The following is a 19,122-nucleotide window of genomic DNA, read 5'->3' on the forward strand; positions in this document are numbered from 1 at the left end:
TAGAACCGAACAGGTCCACAGAATTTAGAAAAGCAATGATGGAGACAGCAATGGAAGTTACACTAGGAGTTGTATAGTAATAGTAGAGTGGGAGAGAGAGGAATATCGAGGGAAACAGAGAGAGAGAGAGGGAGAGGAAGAAGCAAGAAACTTAGTATAAGAAGAGAATCCTTCAATGGTTTTTGGTTTCTTTGGGTAGCCAGGGTCCAGAGATGATAGCTGTGTCTGTTTGTTAATCACTTCTTCATGCATGCTGGGGCTCCTGGGTTTTGCTTTCGATTTCGTTTCAGCCATCATGGAGTTGCTGCAAACTTCAGATGCTGATGTGGGTCCAAAGATTTCTGTTGATTTCAGATACCAAATTGACCAAGTGTGTTTTTACATTCCCATTCCTCAAGTGTACTGCGTTGTTGATAGAGTTCAAAGCTTTTCCCAATGAGTTTGCTTTGAAAGGTTTTGGAATCCGATGATTGTTTTCTTGTAAGTGTTTGATTCATTACCGTTCATTCTTTCATTCTTTTGGGGCTGGGGATATATTTTTTTCTCATATTCTTTTGTTGTTTATTAATTCCATACTCATATTTTTCATATAGGAACACTCAACATTTTACAGAAACCTTCTTGTCTTGATTTTCATCTGTTGTTATTCATCGGATTCCTATTCTTTTTAATTGATTCTTTAAAAGAAATTCACACATTCACATTAGTCAATCTCTCCTGATCTCTGTTTTTAAATTTGTACACATACGAAGTTTTCATCTGAATACAGAGTCTATACACTCAATAAACCATTTGTTTCATGTTTTAGGATTTGTTATAGAATCAGAGAGAGAGAGTGAGGAAAAAAAAAAGAAGAAGAAAATAGGGTGGGTGAATCACACAAAAATATCAGAGAAAAGAAATTGGAAAGGTCATAGACGATGTTGGCTGGGTGTTCTAGTTCTACATTACTGTCACCTAGGCATAGATTAAGGAGTGAATCACCTGCACAGTTTCAAGCTTGCCATTTCCATTTACCTTCAATGAGCACACAAAGACTGGACTTGCCATGTACTACTTTCTCTCGTAAAGAATCCTCGCGGTCACAGCCCATTAGGCCTGTTGGTGTTGGTCTATCTGTTGATAAATCACTTGAATCCAAGACCAGCAGTTGCTCTCTCAAGCAGAATATCAGGCTCCCTCCATTAGCAACAAGCACTCAATCAGTGAAAAATGAGTTTTGGGATAAGGGTAAGAGCTTGAAGAGGTTTGCGGAGCAGGGTTCAGTTGATGAGTCTTGCACTAACAGGGCTAAGAGAAAAAGGGGTAGCAATGATAATGGTAACTCCGGTGATGTTCATGAAGGTGGCAATTTTTGGTTTCAATCAGGTTTTGAGGTACCAAGAAGCCTAAACCCTCCACAAGTTCCTTTCTCTTTGACATGTTCAGGAGATGAGGAGAGGGTCTGTTTTGTGCCCGGTGAGGTAATTTCGCCGCCTTTGCCACCGTCAAACAATCCATGGCTGGACTCTGTTATAACCGAGATCACTGGCTTTGGCGAGAAAGATGCAGAGAGCAGCCAAAGGCGGCCAGTAAAAGAAGCCTCAGGTTCAAGTGCATCATCAGAGAGTCATAGCTTGGGCCTTAGGCTAAGCGAGAATGTTGTGGAGCACGAAGTGGGTAATGGCTCTAGGAATCCTCATCCACAACAAGGCACTGCTGCGGAAGTTGCAGAGGAGAATCACCAGGAGTATCAGGCATTTGAGCTGGTCAGCTTGCTCACGGCATGTGTTGAAGCAATTGGGTCCAAAAATATGGCACTGATCAACCATTGTATAGCTAAATTGGGGGATCTTGCTTCTCCAAGAGGATCAGCTTTCAAACGCCTTAGTGCTTACTTCACTGAGGCCTTGGCTCTTAGAGTTACAAGGCTTTGGCCACATATATTTCATATCACCACTCCGCGGGAGTTCGACAGAGTTGACGAGGATTCTGGGACTGCATTGAGGCTTTTGAATCAGGTGAGTCCGATACCCAAGTTTATTCATTTCACAGCAAATGAGATACTGTTGAGAGCTTTTGAGGGGAAAGATAGAGTTCACATTATAGACTTTGACATCAAGCAAGGGCTTCAGTGGCCTAGTTTGTTTCAAAGCCTGGCCTCTAGGACTAATCCTCCTAGCCATATTAGAATCACGGGCATAGGCGAGTCCAAGCAAGAATTGAATGAGACAGGTGATAGGCTTGCTCGATTTGCCGAGGCATTCAACCTGCCTTTCGAGTTCCATCCTGTTGTGGATAGGCTAGAAGACGTGAGGCTTTGGATGCTCCATGTGAAGGAAGGGGAGTGTGTAGCTATAAATTGTATTTTCCAGATGCACAAGACACTTTATGATGGAAATGGAGGTGTATTAAGAGATTTCTTGGGACTTATTCGAAGCACAAATCCGACAGCAGTCCTCATGGCAGAGCAAGAAGCAGAACACAATGCTCCTAATTTGGAAGGAAGAGTGTGCAATTCTTTAAAGTACTACTCTGCGATATTTGACTCAATTGATTATAGCCTTCCGTTAGACAGTCCGGTTAGATTCAAAATAGAGGAGATGTTTGCAAGAGAAATTAGGAATATAGTTGCCTGTGAAGGAAGTGATAGGCTAGAAAGGCATGAGAGTTTTGAGAAATGGAGAAAGTTGATGGAGCAAGGCGGATTCCGGTGCACGGGTATTAGTGAGAGGGAAGTGCTTCAAAGCCAAATGTTGTTGAAGATGTATTCTTGTGAGGATTACAGGGCTCAACAAGGGCAGGACAAAGCAGCACTTACTCTAAGTTGGTTAGATCAGCCTCTCTACACAGTGTCTGCATGGGCTCCTCTAGATGTTGCAGGAAGCTCATCTTCTTTTTCTCAGCCAAGTTGATTGCTGGAGGCTTCTTTTTCTTCATACATAGATAGCATTAGCATCAAATTTCATTTATTCTTGCATCAGAAAGAGACAGCAAATTCTTTGTAGGTAGCAAAAGCTTTCATTATTCTTTCATTCTTTTGCAGGGCAGATTTATTTATAGGTTTCAGTCCATAGAATTTGGAGTCAGTTTAAAGTTTATTATTCTTTCATTCTTTATGTATTGATGAAATTCTTTGTAGCAGTTTACATTGTTGATTTTATTTGTTGAGAAAGTTTAGTTTATGAAGCATGTACTTGAGAATTGAATCCTCATGTATGGAATTGAATGATTTGATTTGTGTATTATTTTTGAAGAAAAAAAAATTCAAAAGAATTATTAAAACTAGTGTATAATTTTAATTTTTTTAAAGTTAATTTTTAAAATTAAAAAATTATTATTTTTTTGTCTCAAATAATAGTATTGATATATACAACAACAGAGACAAATATAATAATTTCTGAATTATTACATTAACCTATAGCTGTCGTGTAAATATATACCACAATAATTTCCTTAATACACATCCACAAAAATAATACAGCTTATCAGATTCAGACAGCACAACTATACATGTAGATATCGCATTTTCTTTATTTCTTTAAACACAGAGATAGAATTAATACAGAGAAACAAATCTTGAAACATCCAACATTCATTCAGGCAATTCATGAGACATCGAACCACGATCTCATACGTATGGCTCACTTTTTTTTGGTTTAGGAATGAGAAACAGAGGTTGTTCCTTCATCAAAGTGAAACCATATTTCTCATTCATGTCAACGTTGTCTGGATCCTCACCATCTGGTAGAGACCAATCAAAGAATTGAACCAAGCAAGCAACAAGCAGAGGAACATGCTTTGCAGCCATTGGTAAGCCAGGGCATATTCTCCTTCCAGAACTGAAAGGTATATATTCAAAATCATTCCCTTTGAAATCCAAGCTCGAGTTCAGGAACCTCTCTGGCTTGAACACCAGAGGATCCTCCCAGATTTTGGGGTCTCTCCCAATTGCCCAGAAATTTATCATCACTTGTGCATTCTTTGGGATCGTGTAGTTCATTACGTTACATGTTTCAACCGCACGATGAGGAACAAGTAATGGTCCAGGAGGATGCATTCTCAGGGTTTCTTTGAAACAGGCTTGGAGAAATGGTAAATGAAGCAGGTGAGAATCTTTAACAGTTTCCTGATTTGTTTCTCTTTCGATTTCCTCTTCAACTTTTTTCATGTATTTTGGATTCCTTATCAGCTCCGTCATCATCCACTCAATCGTTGAGCTGCTTGAGTCTGTTCCTGCAGTGAAGATCTCCTGGAGCAGCATGTTTATTTGATCATTGCTTGAACCATTTTTTATCAAAGCATCAAGGAAATCTCTTTGGGTTGAAGAATTGGACATGTTCATCTCTCTTCTTTCATTGATGATAGCTTCCCAAATCTTGCATGTCTTCTTAAACCAATCTCTACACTTTCTTTGCAGACCCTGGAGATCAAATCTAGCCAATATTGGGAAGAGATCGGATATGTTGATACCCACTTCAATCAAATCCCTTAAAGGCCCACCGATTACTCCTTCCACGCTCTCTTGCTCGAAGTTGACAACGTCTCTCGATACCATAACATTACCCAACATATTAAAAATAGCTGCAAAAGCTACCTGTCTAATTTGCACCACCTGCCCCTCCATTTTATTCATAAGTCTCACCACGTCCTTGACCATTTTCTCTCGAGCAACCGCCTGAGACTCCATCATTGCTCTGCCTGAGAAAAGCTCCGTTTTGTATATTGTACGTAAATATTTCCAGTGGTCGTTGCACTCATCTACCCATCCAACTTGAAAACCGTCAAGTTCCATGCTCTTGGTTGGCGCAGCGTGAGGAGTTAATCTCCCTGATAAAACACGATCATGGGTTTTGAGAATCTCAATGGCTGCTTCCTTTGATGATCCTACCACCACTAGTTGCGTTCCAAGTTTAATTTTCAAGAGAGGGCCATAGGTTTTAGCGAAGTGGGTTAGAGTGACATGAGGGTTATTTCCCATTTGTAGAAGATTGCCCAAGATTGGCAATGGAGATGGACCTGGAGGAAGTGGTGGGGATGATGAAGTTCTCAGGTGTTTGAGGATAAGAAGTAAAAGAGGCAGGAGGAGGATCATCGGAAAGAAAAGATTGTTTCCGTCAGCTGCAACGGTCGGAGCCATGGTTCTGAAAATTAGAGATGATTTTTAATTTGAATGTAGAATTTGGTTTGTGGGTTAATTAGCGATTTATAGGTGACATGAGAATCCAACCAAAATCGGTTTGATGGAACTTGTTGATTTGTTTAAACAAGTTGTTTGCATCTTTGAACCACTACTTCACGATTAATGATAAAGTAAAAGCTCAAAGGAAGTAGGAAATCGAGGGGAAAAAAAAAAAGCAATTAAGGCAGATTTATTTTTAAAAAAATATAATTTTTTTAAAAAAAATTTTCGTGAAGTACGTAAATAAAATATCAATGATGATAATTAGTGTTTAAAACATTTAGAGAAATTAACCTAATAACTTTTACATCATAATAATTGATAATTATAAATTTTTCTCCGTAATCCATTCGTGACTCCATACTCTTATATTTTCTTTTTTCTTAAATCTATTTTTTTTTTCGCTCTTTTTCATTAAAAACGATCTGCATCAATTGACTATCAATGAAGAAAAAGAAGATATTGTTGTCCCTGTTAAGAACTCCAGAAATATTTTGATCGTTACTTATGATTTCTGTATGGTGGGGATATTTCTCACATACAATCCAATCAATTTTTAGAATATGCAGACCTTTTCAACAGATTTATGACGGCAATCCTGAAACAATTATTGTATTGAAAGATTTGGTTCTTAATTACAAGTTAGACATTTTATTTTTTTATGAAAACAAAAGCTCTTAATTCTTGTATGAAATTTTCTCGTAATTTTTTATATTTTGATAGTTGCTTCTCAGTTAATAGATAAGGATTGGGAGGTGACTTAATATGGAAGAGTCATGTATCTGTTTCTGTGGTTGACTTTTTTTCAAATTTTATTGATTCGGTTGTTTCGGAAGGTAATGTTCAATGGATATTTACTAGTTATTATGAGTTTTCAGAATCGCAATAACAACGTCAGTCTTGAAATCTTATTCAAGTTTTATCTCGTAAAAACTCTCTTCCGTGATTTTGTTCGGGAGATTTTAATGATTTATACTTGAGAAATAAGAAAGAATGATGAGTATTTTTGTCAAATTATCTTATGCAAGGATTTAGACGAGTACTTGAATAATATTTTTATCAAATTATCTTATATAGGGGTTTAATTTTGAATGATTATAAATTTTTATTAGACTCTAGAATTGATATTTCTGTTAAATGAGTTCGTCGTAATCCTACTCTAACTGTTCATATTTTGCCTAAAGAATCTATTAGGTATAATTGTCTCTCTATTTAAGATGATATCCTTATTTATTTGGTGAAATTTTAATAATGCAATAAGCAGTTTTTACTTTAAAAAAATAATTGATAATTATGAACTCTATATTAGTTCCACGTGATCCACGATGAACGATTGTCTGAAACTATGGTAGAACATCAATTTCACCAAACAAAAACTCAAGCAACAAGATTTAACAAAAGAAAAAACATCAAACTACTATAATTAATTAATAAGTTTGTTTTGCTCAATTTTAATATTTATATTTTATTAATTATAATGATTTTTCTATTTGAGACTATTTTGATTCTTTTATTTGAAAAACAAAATTTATATATGAAAATATTTTTCATAAAAAATATTTTTATATTAAATGTATTTCATATATATAAAATAATTTGCAAAATAATAACCTTTTTTATTATTTAACTATAATTTTGAAAATAAAAAATATCAATATAGTGTTAATAAAATCACTAAAACCTATATAAAGGAAGCCATTTTTTTTATAAATATGAGTTAATTTTTTTAATTAAAAAAATATTTTTTATTAAATAATTTTTTAAATGTTCTCAACGTTAAAAATATAAATTGTTTGGAAAATATTTTTTTGAAATAAATCGAAATTTACGCTTATTTTCTTCCGTTCAGTTTGCCATTAGTTTTTTAAAATAAATGACTATTTAATTATTTAATACTACAATAATTTAATTTCGTAATTAGTTATAAATTTTGATTTCTTCATCTCTTTTTATCTCTATTCTCCGAATCTCTATATCTATGAAGAGACAATAAAACTAATGGAGAAATTATAAGCAATTACAAATTTTTAAGAGAATAATAATAAAAATATTTTTAAAAATATAAAAATTAAATTATTATTAGTGAATACATCCAGAAATTAAACAATCAATTTTTCATTGAAAAAAAAAAAAAAAGTATCCTAGAGCAGTTACTGAAATTTTATCTAAGAAAACTGAAAAACAAGTTTATGAACACGTGTCAGTTTTCTAATATTTAACAATGATTTGAAAAATAATTTTAAAGTATTTTCATAGTTTTCCTCTATAATAAAAATATATTTTTTTAGTTGTTTTCCAAATAGAAAAATAATAAACTTTTTATTAAAAAATATATCATAATATTTTTATAATTAAAATAAAATTTTTCTAAAATTCTTAATTCAAAAAATGAATTAGGCTTCAGAATCAGTATTGGGTAACTGATTGGGTAGGCTGGATTCAGCTTTTGGGCATTTGTACAAGTGTTTAATGGATTCGAGTTGTTTGCGCTCAATGCCCATTATTAAAAACTGTTTATATATTTTTATGTTAATGTTTTTACTATTTATATATATATATATATATATATATATATATATATATATATATATATATATATATATATATATATATATATATATATATATATATATATATATATTCTGTTTTTAAGGTAGATTTTAAATATTTTATAAAATTATTAAATTTTAAAATAAAAATTATCAATTTTAAAATATTTTTATATAAATTATTAATTAAAATATACAAATAATAATAATCGAATTTGATATATAAATTTTAATTAAATGCACATTAATTGAATTTGTATTCAATGATGCGATTTTTGTATCACCCCAACCATCACAATCCTTACTTTTAATTAAATTTAGACCTATTCGATACTAATTTTTAAGAATATTGATAATTTCATCTATATTTTTTAATGCAATTTCATTCTATTTAGTTGTGATTATTGATTCTTTTAATTTTTTAGCGTAACGTTATTCGATCATTTTTTATAAATCGTTCGTAATAACTCTCAAAGTATAATATTAATTAGTCACTTTTTTTTAAATTAACTTTCAAATATAACACTAGTTAGCCCTTTTTTCTAAATTATACTAATATATAGTGTAACTTAAAAAAAATTAATATATGAATTAAATTAGATTTTTTTTAAAATTATATTAATATATAGTGTAACTTAAAATAAGAAGATAATATATGAATTAAATTAGAATTTGATTGTCTAATTTGACTTGATTAAATATTTAAAAATATATATAATTTATTTAAAATTACATATTTGAATCTCCACTCTCCATCTCCTACTTAAAAAATAAAATTTTATTAATATCATAAATAATTATAAAAAAATTCAATACTTTTAATTTATTATAATTTCATTTTATATTATTTTTTTATCAATTAAATTCTGTTATTTAGAAAAATTAATAAATATACTCTAAACTTTTAAATTATTATCAATTTTATTTTAAAATTTATTGATATAATATTGTGGCATGGTATTAAAATACATAGCAATTTCGTTAAAAATGATATAATTAAAATAATTTTAAAAAATTAAAATTTAATTAAAAATTATAAAATATAATTATAACAAAATAAAAGATACATGATTTTTTAGTCATTAATTCAATAAATAACAAATACAAAATTTATTAATTAGTAGTGTGTGCAGCCAACGAGGAACATTTCTTGGTTTTTTTTTTTTTAATTATATTTTATAGAACATTTAAAATCTTTAACAGGACAGTATACAGACTCTGAAATTAAGCGGTATGTTTTTTAGCCAACTGGTTGAGGTGGTTTGCATGGAAAGGACAAATTGCTAGTTGTTATGGATGGCGTACATCGCCCACTCCATTTTTGCCGCTAATGTCTCCATCAATGTTGGTGTTATTGCATTATCATCTTTCTTACCATGCCTGTCCTTCTCACACTATGAGATTTTTAAAATTTAGAAGGGAAAGTTTTATTTTTTTAATGGATGCACTTGGACGCAATTTAGATTAATCTAATTAATAGTTTCGGACACCATATATTTATATAAAAAAATCTAATGATTCTTGATTTTTGTTAAAATTTTCTTAAAATTTTACCTATGAAATCCCATATTTCAAATATTGTCTGCTGCAAAGAAAAAAAAAACCTATATCTTCTCATTTAATTTGAAAATGGGATTACTTTTTATATATAAAGGAGGATTCAATATATAATTGATAGAATTTGAGATCTCACCCACATACTACATTTAAAAGTGAAAAAAAAAACTAATAAACCTATTTGTTGATTGGCTGAAGAGCGAATTTTTATAATTTATTTACATTAAATCTTGCATGATTTTTATTTTTATTTTTTTTAAAATTATTTTGTTAGGAGTTGTACTGGTATATTTCCATACTATATGGATAAAGTTTTAGCGAAATGGCCATCTTTTTCTATAATAATAATTCCTTATTTTCTTTGACCATATCTAGCTTAGTTTGTGACTTATGAAATGCTTTTTTTGCTTTTAACTAAAAGCCACACGTACTAAAACTCAAGAGGCAAAAAGAAAACATACATAACTTGGATCGTTGTGTTATAATGGAAATCATCATCCTAATTGATCTTAGATGCTAATCTATGAGCTTCTATATTACGGTTTCATTTAAGAAATTGAAACTGGCAAATAACAAAACCTATGGCTAAAAATTTAATATCTTCAACAATTTCTGCAATATCTTGTAGACTTACTCTTCCAAGTAAAGCATCCAGATTTTATAAAAAAAAAAAATATGGCTTGTTTGTAAGCTAAAACTTCAAGAATTAAAAGATCAAGCATACCTAGAATATGCTTACTCTGCCAACCAATAGGAATACAGTCATGATTTCTATCTAGTGCAACGATAATTCCATGCTCTCTCTTATTATTCATGGTTGCATCAAAATTAATCTTAATAAAATTTCTCATAGAGGGCACCAGATAGATAGATTAGATGGTACGAATTCACACAAAAACTGTCCTCTTAAGCTTTAACAAAGTCATGCAAGTGATGTTTGGCAGAGAGAAGCACTTCTAGAAAGGAAAGAGGAGGTTGGTGGAAAACCTTCCTGTTCTTATTCTTCCAGATTTGTTAGAGGAGCAAGATCATCATCTGTGTAAGCTCTTGGATATTGAACCGAGAATCCATGCTAAAAACTATAACTTTCCAACAGTCCAACATTGTATTCCCCTGTAATAAAGAAGATCAAGCCTAAAATCTGAATGAAGCCATACCTCAATTGCAGCAGGACAGAAAAAGAAGAGATGAGCAAGAGTTTCCCTTTCTCCACAAATAATGCAATCAGATGGCACTTGAAAAAAATCTTTTATGCAGAAAAGCATTGCAAGGAAGTCTTTCTTTTAGCTTTTCAAAGAAAAATGCTCAGTTTTGTGGAAAGAGACATCTTCCAAATATTTTTCCAAACAACATTAAGATTATGAACAGATGTTGGACCTGAGCCTATAGAGAAATTATTCTCAGAAAATTTTTGATGGAAGGAGAGGTGGTATACCAATTTGGCAGAATACTTGTCATCCTTGAAGAAGTGCCAAGTCAACACATCCTTAGAAGGATTCAAAGGGATGGGAATGACAAGGATATTCACAATTTCTTCTTCCACAAAATTTCTTTTTAAGGTGGGTATATTCCAACACAGGTTTTATCGGTCCATGAATTGGGAGACAAGGTGAACATTAGGGTCAGCATTTTCTCTGATTTTGGATGGCAAGAGAAAGGATCTAGGGATCTACAGATCTTCTTTGTAGAAAATGTCATTCCCACTACAAACTTGCCAGCAAATTCCTTTATTGAGAAGCTCTCTTCTTCAAATCAGGCTTTTCCATCCCCAAGAAGAGTTAGAACCTAGCTGTGCACTCAGGAAGGAGGAATTAGGAAATTATTTGCCTTTAAAAAATCTAGCCATGAGGGAGGTTGGATTGGAAACGATACACCAACCTTGCTTCGCCAATAAAACTTGATTGAAGGATCTCAAGTCTCGAAAGCCCATTCCTCATTGACTTTTACCTAGACACATAGATTCCCAGCTAATCCAATGTTGTTTCTTCTCATTAGTTTTTTGTCCCTGATGATCTGAGATCCAGAAAATAGGGTTTTACAAGGGTTCTTAAAGCTTAGTCTGAGAGGAGAATGCCCCTCTCCTTTTATTCTTTTCCTTCGTCTGTCAGTGACGTGTAACTGCCTCACTGCCATTGGGCCACCTGTCTCTGCCATACTGATACGGTTGTACAAGAGTATCAGATCTCTGCTTCATGCGTAACGGCCATTTAATTCTCCCCTGGCACGCATGTGGATGGACCTGCCAGGCGAACGGGCTGGCCACCTTCTTTCCTCCGGGCTGGGCAGGAAGAGGAGATCAGGACTGAGCCCATGGGAGATATGATCTTAGGGCCGAAAGGACTGGGCCGGCCTGATTGAGAGATCTGGATGGAGCCCGGTCTCAAGGATGAGCGGGCTGGACCTGGTTCATTCGGGAGGCTTAGAAGCCTTCAGATCATGGACTGTCATCATGGGCCTGGCCTTAGGATGGGGTGGAGAAATCAAGCGGTCATCAATTGCCCCTTTCCCTTCTCATCAGTTATTATACGAATGATGAGGGAGTAAATATCGAGAGTTATAATGACCGCGCCGCCCAAGGACAGTTTCATCATAACACCTTTTCGCCTCATTGCTGTTTCAAAATTTCAAATTCTCTCTGTCTTCTCTGAACTTTTGCTCTCCTCCGCTTCTCTGTTCGTCTTGCTTGCTTTGTTCATCCGCTCTAATCGTTTTTCAGGTACGCTTCTCTTTTTACCATGGAAGGCCCAAAGCTTCCTGAAGTCTTTAACCTAGAGTCTTGTATCACCCCTTCTACTCTGACGAACTTCTTTTCTCGAAAATATTTGGACACCCCTCTCTACCATATTCGAGCTCCTTATCGGAATGAGAGGATCGTTCTTTCCTGTAACAACCCGAAAATCGGACCGCTACCGGCGCTAGGATCCGGGTCGACTTAAGGCCGCCGGGACCAGTAGCAAGCCAAACATACATCCTGTGAACCTGCTGAATCCCATACATGATCAACAACAAATATAAAAAAAAATTTAAACTTTTCTTTCATTCATTTTCTCATACACCAAACTCAACCTGTGCATGCACTGAACATAGCCATAATCATAAACTTAACCCCTCTGTGGGATCTCATCAATGCCCCCAATGGGTGGCATAACATGTGTTGAGTTGGCTAAACATAGACATCAATAAACATTAAGATCATGTATCAAAAGGGATTACAATATCCATAGGGTCAAGCACAACTTCTAAACCTCAATCTCATAATCAACATATACATGACATAACTATTCATAACTTTTACATCATCTTACAATTTATCATGTCCACTTTCTAACTATTACAATTACAAGACTTTACTCTTCTTGACTTCTCTGTCTAGCCCGCACCTGCAATCCTGGGGGATTAGGGAAAAGGGGTGAGCTACTAGAGCCCAGTGAGCAGAATAATAAAACATTTGAAACATATGATAACATGAAATGCATCACATCACAGCTAATCACATCAAGGATGAATTTGTCACCAATAGTCCTCTACGTGGTCCAACTGTGCCAGGGGCGTAGAATGGGCCTCACTAGTCTTTCTCTTACATAATCATAACATAGCATGACATAACATTCCATAATGCCAGGGGCGTAGAATGGGCCTCACTGGTCTTTCTCTTACATAGTGCCAGGGGCGTAGAATGGGCCTCACTGGTCTTTCGTACCGTATCATCATCATATCATAACATACGAGGACAAAAGGATCATTCAACATTCATCCACATCATCAATATATTATGAAATGCAATATATTCGTGATTTCTAATGCAAACAACCTAAAACATCTCATGGCATTCATGATGCGTGAATCATGCTAAAACGGGTTTATTTATTTAAAAGCATAAGAGTTATTCCACTCACCTCTAGCTGAAGCTCTACAGACTCAGAAGCAGCTGAACTTACTGCTGGGGTCCTCGGTTCCTCGGGTCCGAACCTACACAGGTGGACTCAAATGAGGGACCAACCAAACATGAACATAACTCTAAACTACTCCCCAAAAACCCCCTGAAACATCATGAAACAATCATGCAAAACATGTAAAAGAAGGCTGGACAGGGCACTTTCGGCGGCAGAAAGTCCCTCCAGAGCCGAAAGTCAGACAGGTTCGGCGACACCTTCGGCGGCTGAAACTCCCAGACAGAGGCGAAACTCATGCATGTTCGGCGGCACTTTCGACGGCCGAAACTCCCAAACAGAGACGAAAGTCTCCTTTCGGGGGCAAGCTTCGGCAGCCGAAGGCTGCCTCCACAAGAGGGTTCGGCGGCCGAAAGTCCTTTCGGCTGTCGAACCTGGTTTCTCCCGAAGGGCAGAAACTTGGTTCAAACATGCACAAATGCCTCAAACTCATGCCATCATGCATTTTACTCAACCAAAACATGCATACAAGCTCCTAGGGGTCTCAAACTACCTTAAACCCCAACTACAACACATCAAGCAACACAAATCCAACATACATTGCTCAAAACATAACATAAACTCAAAAACCTAACTATAAGCTAAACATGCATTCTACCCCCAAAGATCTTCATAAAACTTACTTAAAACATAATGTAAGCTAGAGATCGACTCTTACCTCTTGAAGATCGAGAGTAGAGGCGATCTAACTTGGAGTTGGGAGAGATTTAGCTCCTTGGGCCTCCAAGTCCAAAACTTGCTCAAAACTTGAAAATCTTCAAAGGAAAGCAAAAACTTGTGAAAATCTTGAAAGATTTGAAGGAAAAGACTCAAGATTGGTGAGGGACGGCGGAGAACTCACCTTGGCCGATAATGGGGAGAAAAGCTCGCCCGTTTTCGGCTAAGGGACCCTTTTATAGTGGCTGGCCAGGCCACGTTCGGGGGCCGAACGTGCCTCCGCATGCATGCCATGTTCGGCGGCCGAACTTGAGGTTCGGCGGCCGAACTTGAGGTTCGGCGGCCGAACCTGGGCTTCCCTCACTTATGCCTTCGGGGGCCTAAGGCTCACCCGAAATGCATGCATGTTCGGCGGCCGAACTCTGAGTTTCGGCGGCCGAACCTGAGTTTCTTCCAAGGGTGTTTTTGTTCAAAAACTCATTTCCTCTTTACTTAAAATCATCAAAAACATTAAAACACTTCATGAAAACGTGGTTTTACCCTTCTAGAGGTCTCCGACATCCGAGATTCCACCGGACTGTAGGAATTCTGATACCGGAGTCTAGCCGGGTATTACATTCTCTCCCCCTTAAGAACATTCGTCCCCGAATGTTCCTCAACTAGCACATAGCATGGCAGACACATAACATACATACAAAGCACATAAAACTCACAAGGAACTAACCTTAGAAAAGATAAGGGTATTGCTGGAGCATGGACTCCCGTGTCTCCCAGGTGCACTCTTCCATATTGTGGTGGTTCCACAAGACTTTCACCATCGGGATTTTCTTGTTTCTTAGCTTTCTGATCTGGGTGTCTATGATCCGTACTGGCTGCTCAACATAGGTGAGATCCTCTCGGATCTCCACATCAGGCTCACTAAGAACCTTGCCCGGATCTGACACGAACTTTCTCAACATGGAAACATGGAAAACCGGATGGATTCTTTCCATTGAAGCAGGTAAATCCAGCTTGTACCACACATTCCCAATCTTTTGCAAGACTTCGAAGGGTCCGATGTATCGTGGGGCTAGTTTACCTTTCTTCCCAAAGCGAACCACTCCTTTCATTGGAGACACCTTGAGCAATACCAGATCCCCCTCCTGAAACTCTACTTATCTTCTACGAATGTCTGCATAACTCTTCTGTCTGCTTGCAGCAGTCTTGATTCTCTCTCTGATTATGGGTACCACCCTGCTGGTGATCTCTACTAGCTCAGGCCCTGCCAAGGCCTTTTCTCCAACTTCTTCCCAGCAAACAGGTGACCTGCACTTCCTTCTAGATAAAGCTTCATATGGAGCCATCCCGATGCTAGCATGATGGCTGTTATTGTAGGCAAACTCCACCAAAGGTAGATGTTGCCTCCAAGAACCGCCAAAGTCCAGCACACACATTCTAAGCATATCCTCGATAGTCTGGATGGTCCTTTCTGACTGTCCATCAGTCTGGGGGTGGAAGGCAGTACTGAAATCCAATCTAGTACCCATAGCATTCTGCAGACTCCGCCAAAATCTGGAGGTGAACTAGGGCCCCCTATCCGACACTATCGAAACAGGAACCCCATGCAGCCTGACGATCTCATCAACATATACCTGCGCCAACTTGTCCACAGAATAGCCACTCCTGACAGGGATGAAGTGAGCAGATTTGGTGAGTCTGTCCACAATCACCCATATGGAGTCCAATCTGTTGGACGCCGCCGGTAACCCCACTACGAAGTCCATAGCTATATTCTCCCATTTCCACTCTGGAATAGGTAGCGGGTTAAGCATTCCAGCCGACTTCTGATGTTCCAGCTTCACCCTCTGACACACTTCGCAGGCTGACACAAACTGTGCCACTTCTTTCTTCATCGCTGGCCACCAATAAACTTTCTTCAAATCTTGATACATCTTGGTGGCTCCGGGGTGAACGCTGTATCTTGCATTATGAGCCTCTCTCATAATGTCTCCTTTTAGCCTTATGTCATCTGGTACACATAGTCTGCTCCCATAGCGGAGGATCCCTTTGCTGTCGAATCTGAACTCACTATCTTTGCCTGACTGAACAGTCCTGGCAATCTTCACTAACTCTGGGTCCTCATGCTGTTTCTGAGCCACCTGCTCCAAAAACACGGGTGCCACTCTCATCTGGGCCACTAAAGCACCTGTACCAGACAACTCCAACTGTAGACCTTCATCAACGAGCTTGTAAAACTCCTTCACCACTGGCCTCCTTTCTGCCGATATGTGGGATAAATTGCCTAGTGACTTCCGGCTTAGGGCGTCGGCCACAACATTCGCCTTACCCGGATAATACTGAATCTTACAATCATAATCACTCAGCAGCTCTACCCATCTCCTCTGTCTCAAGTTCAAATCTCTTTGACTCAGGATGTGCTGCAGGCTCTTATGATCTGTAAAGATCTCACATTTTAACCCATAGAGGTAGTGCCTCCACATCTTGAGCGCAAAGATTACTGCTGCCATCTCTAGGTCATGTGTGGGGTAATTCAACTTGTGCTTCTTCAGCTGCCTAGAAGCATAAGCAATCACCCTCTCATTCTGCATTAGTACACAACCCAGTCCCACACGGGACGCATCACAAAAGACTGTAAAGTCCTCATCACTAGATGGCAGAGCTAACACTGGTGCTGAAGTCAACCTCTTCTTAAGCTCTTCAAAACTCTCTTCGCACTGGTCGGTCCACACAAACTTCTGATTCTTCCTGGTCAACCTGGTCAGAGGAGCTGCTATTTTTGAGAAGTCCTGAACGAACCTCCTGTAGTAACCTGCCAAACCCAAGAAACTCCTGATCTCCGACACTGAAGTGGGTCTAGGCCAGTTAGCCACTGCTTCTACCTTCTTGGGGTCCACTTCTATTCCATTTTCTGACACTACATGCCCCAAGAACGAAATGCTCCTCAGCCAGAACTCACACTTAGAGAACTTGGCATACAAGCCATGTTCCCTCAAAGTCTGCAAAACCAATCGCAGATGATGGGCATGCTCCTCTGCATTCCTGGAATACACCAAGATATCGTCTATGAAGACAATAACGAAGTGATCCAGGTACTGGCTAAACACTCTGTTCATGAGATCCATGAATGCTGCAGGGGCGTTGGTTAACCCGAACGGCATTACAAGGAACTCAAAATGCCCTTATCTGGTCCTGAAAGCTGTCTTTGGCACATCATCTTCTCTGATCCTCAACTGATGGTACCCCGATCTCAGATCTATTTTGGAGAAACAACCTGCTCTAGCTAGCTGGTTAAATAGATCGTCGATCCTTGGCAATGGGTACTTATTCTTGGTAGTGACTTTGTTCAACTGCCTGTAGTCGATACAAAGTCTAAGGGATCCATCCTTCTTTCTCACAAACAAAACTGGTGCACCCCAAGGTGAAGTGCTCGGTCGGATGAAGCCCTTTTCTACCAACTCTTGCAACTGTTCTTTCAATTCCTTCAACTCAGCTGGAGCCATCCTGTAGGGAGGGATAGAGATCGGTCGGGTTCCAGGCATCAATTCTATCTCGAACTCTATCTCCCTAGCAGGCGGTAAACCTGGTAGCTCGTTTGGGAAGACGTCTGGAAACTCTCTAACCACTGGCACCGAGGCGGGCTCTCTAACCTGACTACTAAGCTCTCTCACATGAGCCAAATACCCCTGACATCCCTTCCTAAGCAACCTACGAGCCTGAAGAGCTGATATCAGACCTCTAGGTGTACCCCTCCTGTCTCCCCTGAAGACAACCTCTGACCCATCCTGACCTCTGAACCTGACTACCTTGTCCCTGCAGTCCAAGGTAGCACTATGGGTAGATAACCAGTCCATCCCTAGAATGACGTCAAAATCTGTCAAGTCTAGAACCACAAGGTCGGCGGAAAGGCATCTCCCCTCAACAAAGACTGGACTGCACTGGCAGACTGACTCTGCCACTGATGGGTCACACTTGGGTCCACTGACCCAGAGAGGACACTCTAACTCAGAGATCATCAACCCCAACCTCTGAACGGCTCTCGGAGCAATAAAAGAATGAGATGCACCAGGGTCCATCAAGGCATACACATTTGAACAACCAATGACTAAATAACCTGCCACCACGGTGTTAGATGCATCTGCCTCCTGCTGAGCCATTGTGAAGATCCGTGCTGGAGCTGATGGACCTTCACCTCTGAAACTCGCTGAAGAAGAGGCTGACCCTCTCCCTCTGCCTCTGCCACTGGCCTGAGTCGTGGCTGGAGCTGCTGGCTGCGCTACACTACCTGAAGCTGTCTGCTGAGACTGTGCTCCAAAAGCTGCCCTAGGACACTCCCGAGCCATGTGTCCCTCCTGCCCACATCTGAAGCAGGCTATCGTCCCAACCAGACATACTCCCTTGTGTGGTCTCCCACACTTCTTGCATACTGCATTATCCGCACCAGAACTCGCGCCACTCCCCAGTCCCAGACTGGACTTGACCTTGTTCCAAAACTTGTTCTTCTTCGACTTCTTGGTGGTACTGCTCCACCTCTTGCTGCCTGAAGCTGCTGCACTAAAAGAAGAAGAGCCTGGGGTCTTAGAACCAGAAGGCTGTGCCACTGATTGCTTAACTGTCCCCTGAACGATGGCACTGGCCTCCATTTTCCGGGCCATATCCACTATGGCATGGAAGCTCTCCCTATCTGCTGACTGGATCAAGGAGGAATATCTAGAGTGGAGTTTCATGATATACCTCCTTGACCTTTTCTGATTCGAGTCAAGATTTTGCCCTGCAAAAGGCAACAACTCTAAGAATCTGTCTGTGAACTCCTCTACACTCATCTCATCAGTCTGCCTCAACTGCTCAAACTCTATCATCTTCAGCTCCCTTGAACTATCTGGGAAAGCCCATCCTGCAAACTCGTTTACGAACTCTTCCCAAGACATGCTATCCACTCTCGGGTTCACATAATTCTTGAACCACTCTCGTGCCTTCTTGCACTTAAGTGTGAACCCAGCCATCTGTATGGCTCTACTATCATCAGCCCCAATCTCATATGTGATCACCTTGACCCTTTCGAGATACACAAATGGGTCATCCCCTTTTTCATACTGAGGAGCACCCAGTTTCATGTAGTCGGTCATCTTGACCTTGCTTCCACTGGTTGAGCTAGGTCTAGAAGGTTGAGTAACTGGGGCTGCTGGTTCTGTAGGTGGTGGAGGTGGTGCAACATTTTCTGAGGTAGGGTTTGCTGGATTTGGATAGTAAG

General features: G+C 38.4%; 2 protein-coding genes across 2 annotated transcripts; one reads left to right on the plus strand and one right to left on the minus strand.

The window, feature by feature from the left end:
• Nucleotides 1–3,188, plus strand: LOC110621500 (scarecrow-like protein 28). The gene has a single exon (XM_021765783.2). It carries the CDS (start codon nt 921–923, stop codon nt 2,892–2,894), a length of 1,974 nt encoding a protein of 657 aa, XP_021621475.1. The 5' UTR covers nt 1–920; the 3' UTR covers nt 2,895–3,188.
• Nucleotides 3,189–3,548: 360 nt separating this feature from the next.
• Nucleotides 3,549–5,142, minus strand: LOC110600660 (probable (S)-N-methylcoclaurine 3'-hydroxylase isozyme 2). Its single transcript, XM_021737527.2, has one exon. It carries the CDS (start codon nt 5,117–5,119, stop codon nt 3,611–3,613), a length of 1,509 nt encoding a protein of 502 aa, XP_021593219.1. The 5' UTR covers nt 5,120–5,142; the 3' UTR covers nt 3,549–3,610.
• Nucleotides 5,143–19,122: the final 13,980 nt, after the last annotated feature.

Source organism: Manihot esculenta, chromosome 1 (assembly GCF_001659605.2).
Source record: "Manihot esculenta cultivar AM560-2 chromosome 1, M.esculenta_v8, whole genome shotgun sequence".
Classification (NCBI taxonomy): domain Eukaryota; kingdom Viridiplantae; phylum Streptophyta; class Magnoliopsida; order Malpighiales; family Euphorbiaceae; genus Manihot; species Manihot esculenta.

Excerpts from the sequence above, each read along its gene's own strand:
- LOC110621500 (XM_021765783.2), top strand. The coding sequence starts at position 921 with ATGTTGGCTGGGTGTTCTAGTTCTACATTACTGTCACCTAGGCATAGA.
- LOC110600660 (XM_021737527.2), bottom strand. The coding sequence starts at position 5,119 with ATGGCTCCGACCGTTGCAGCTGACGGAAACAATCTTTTCTTTCCGATG.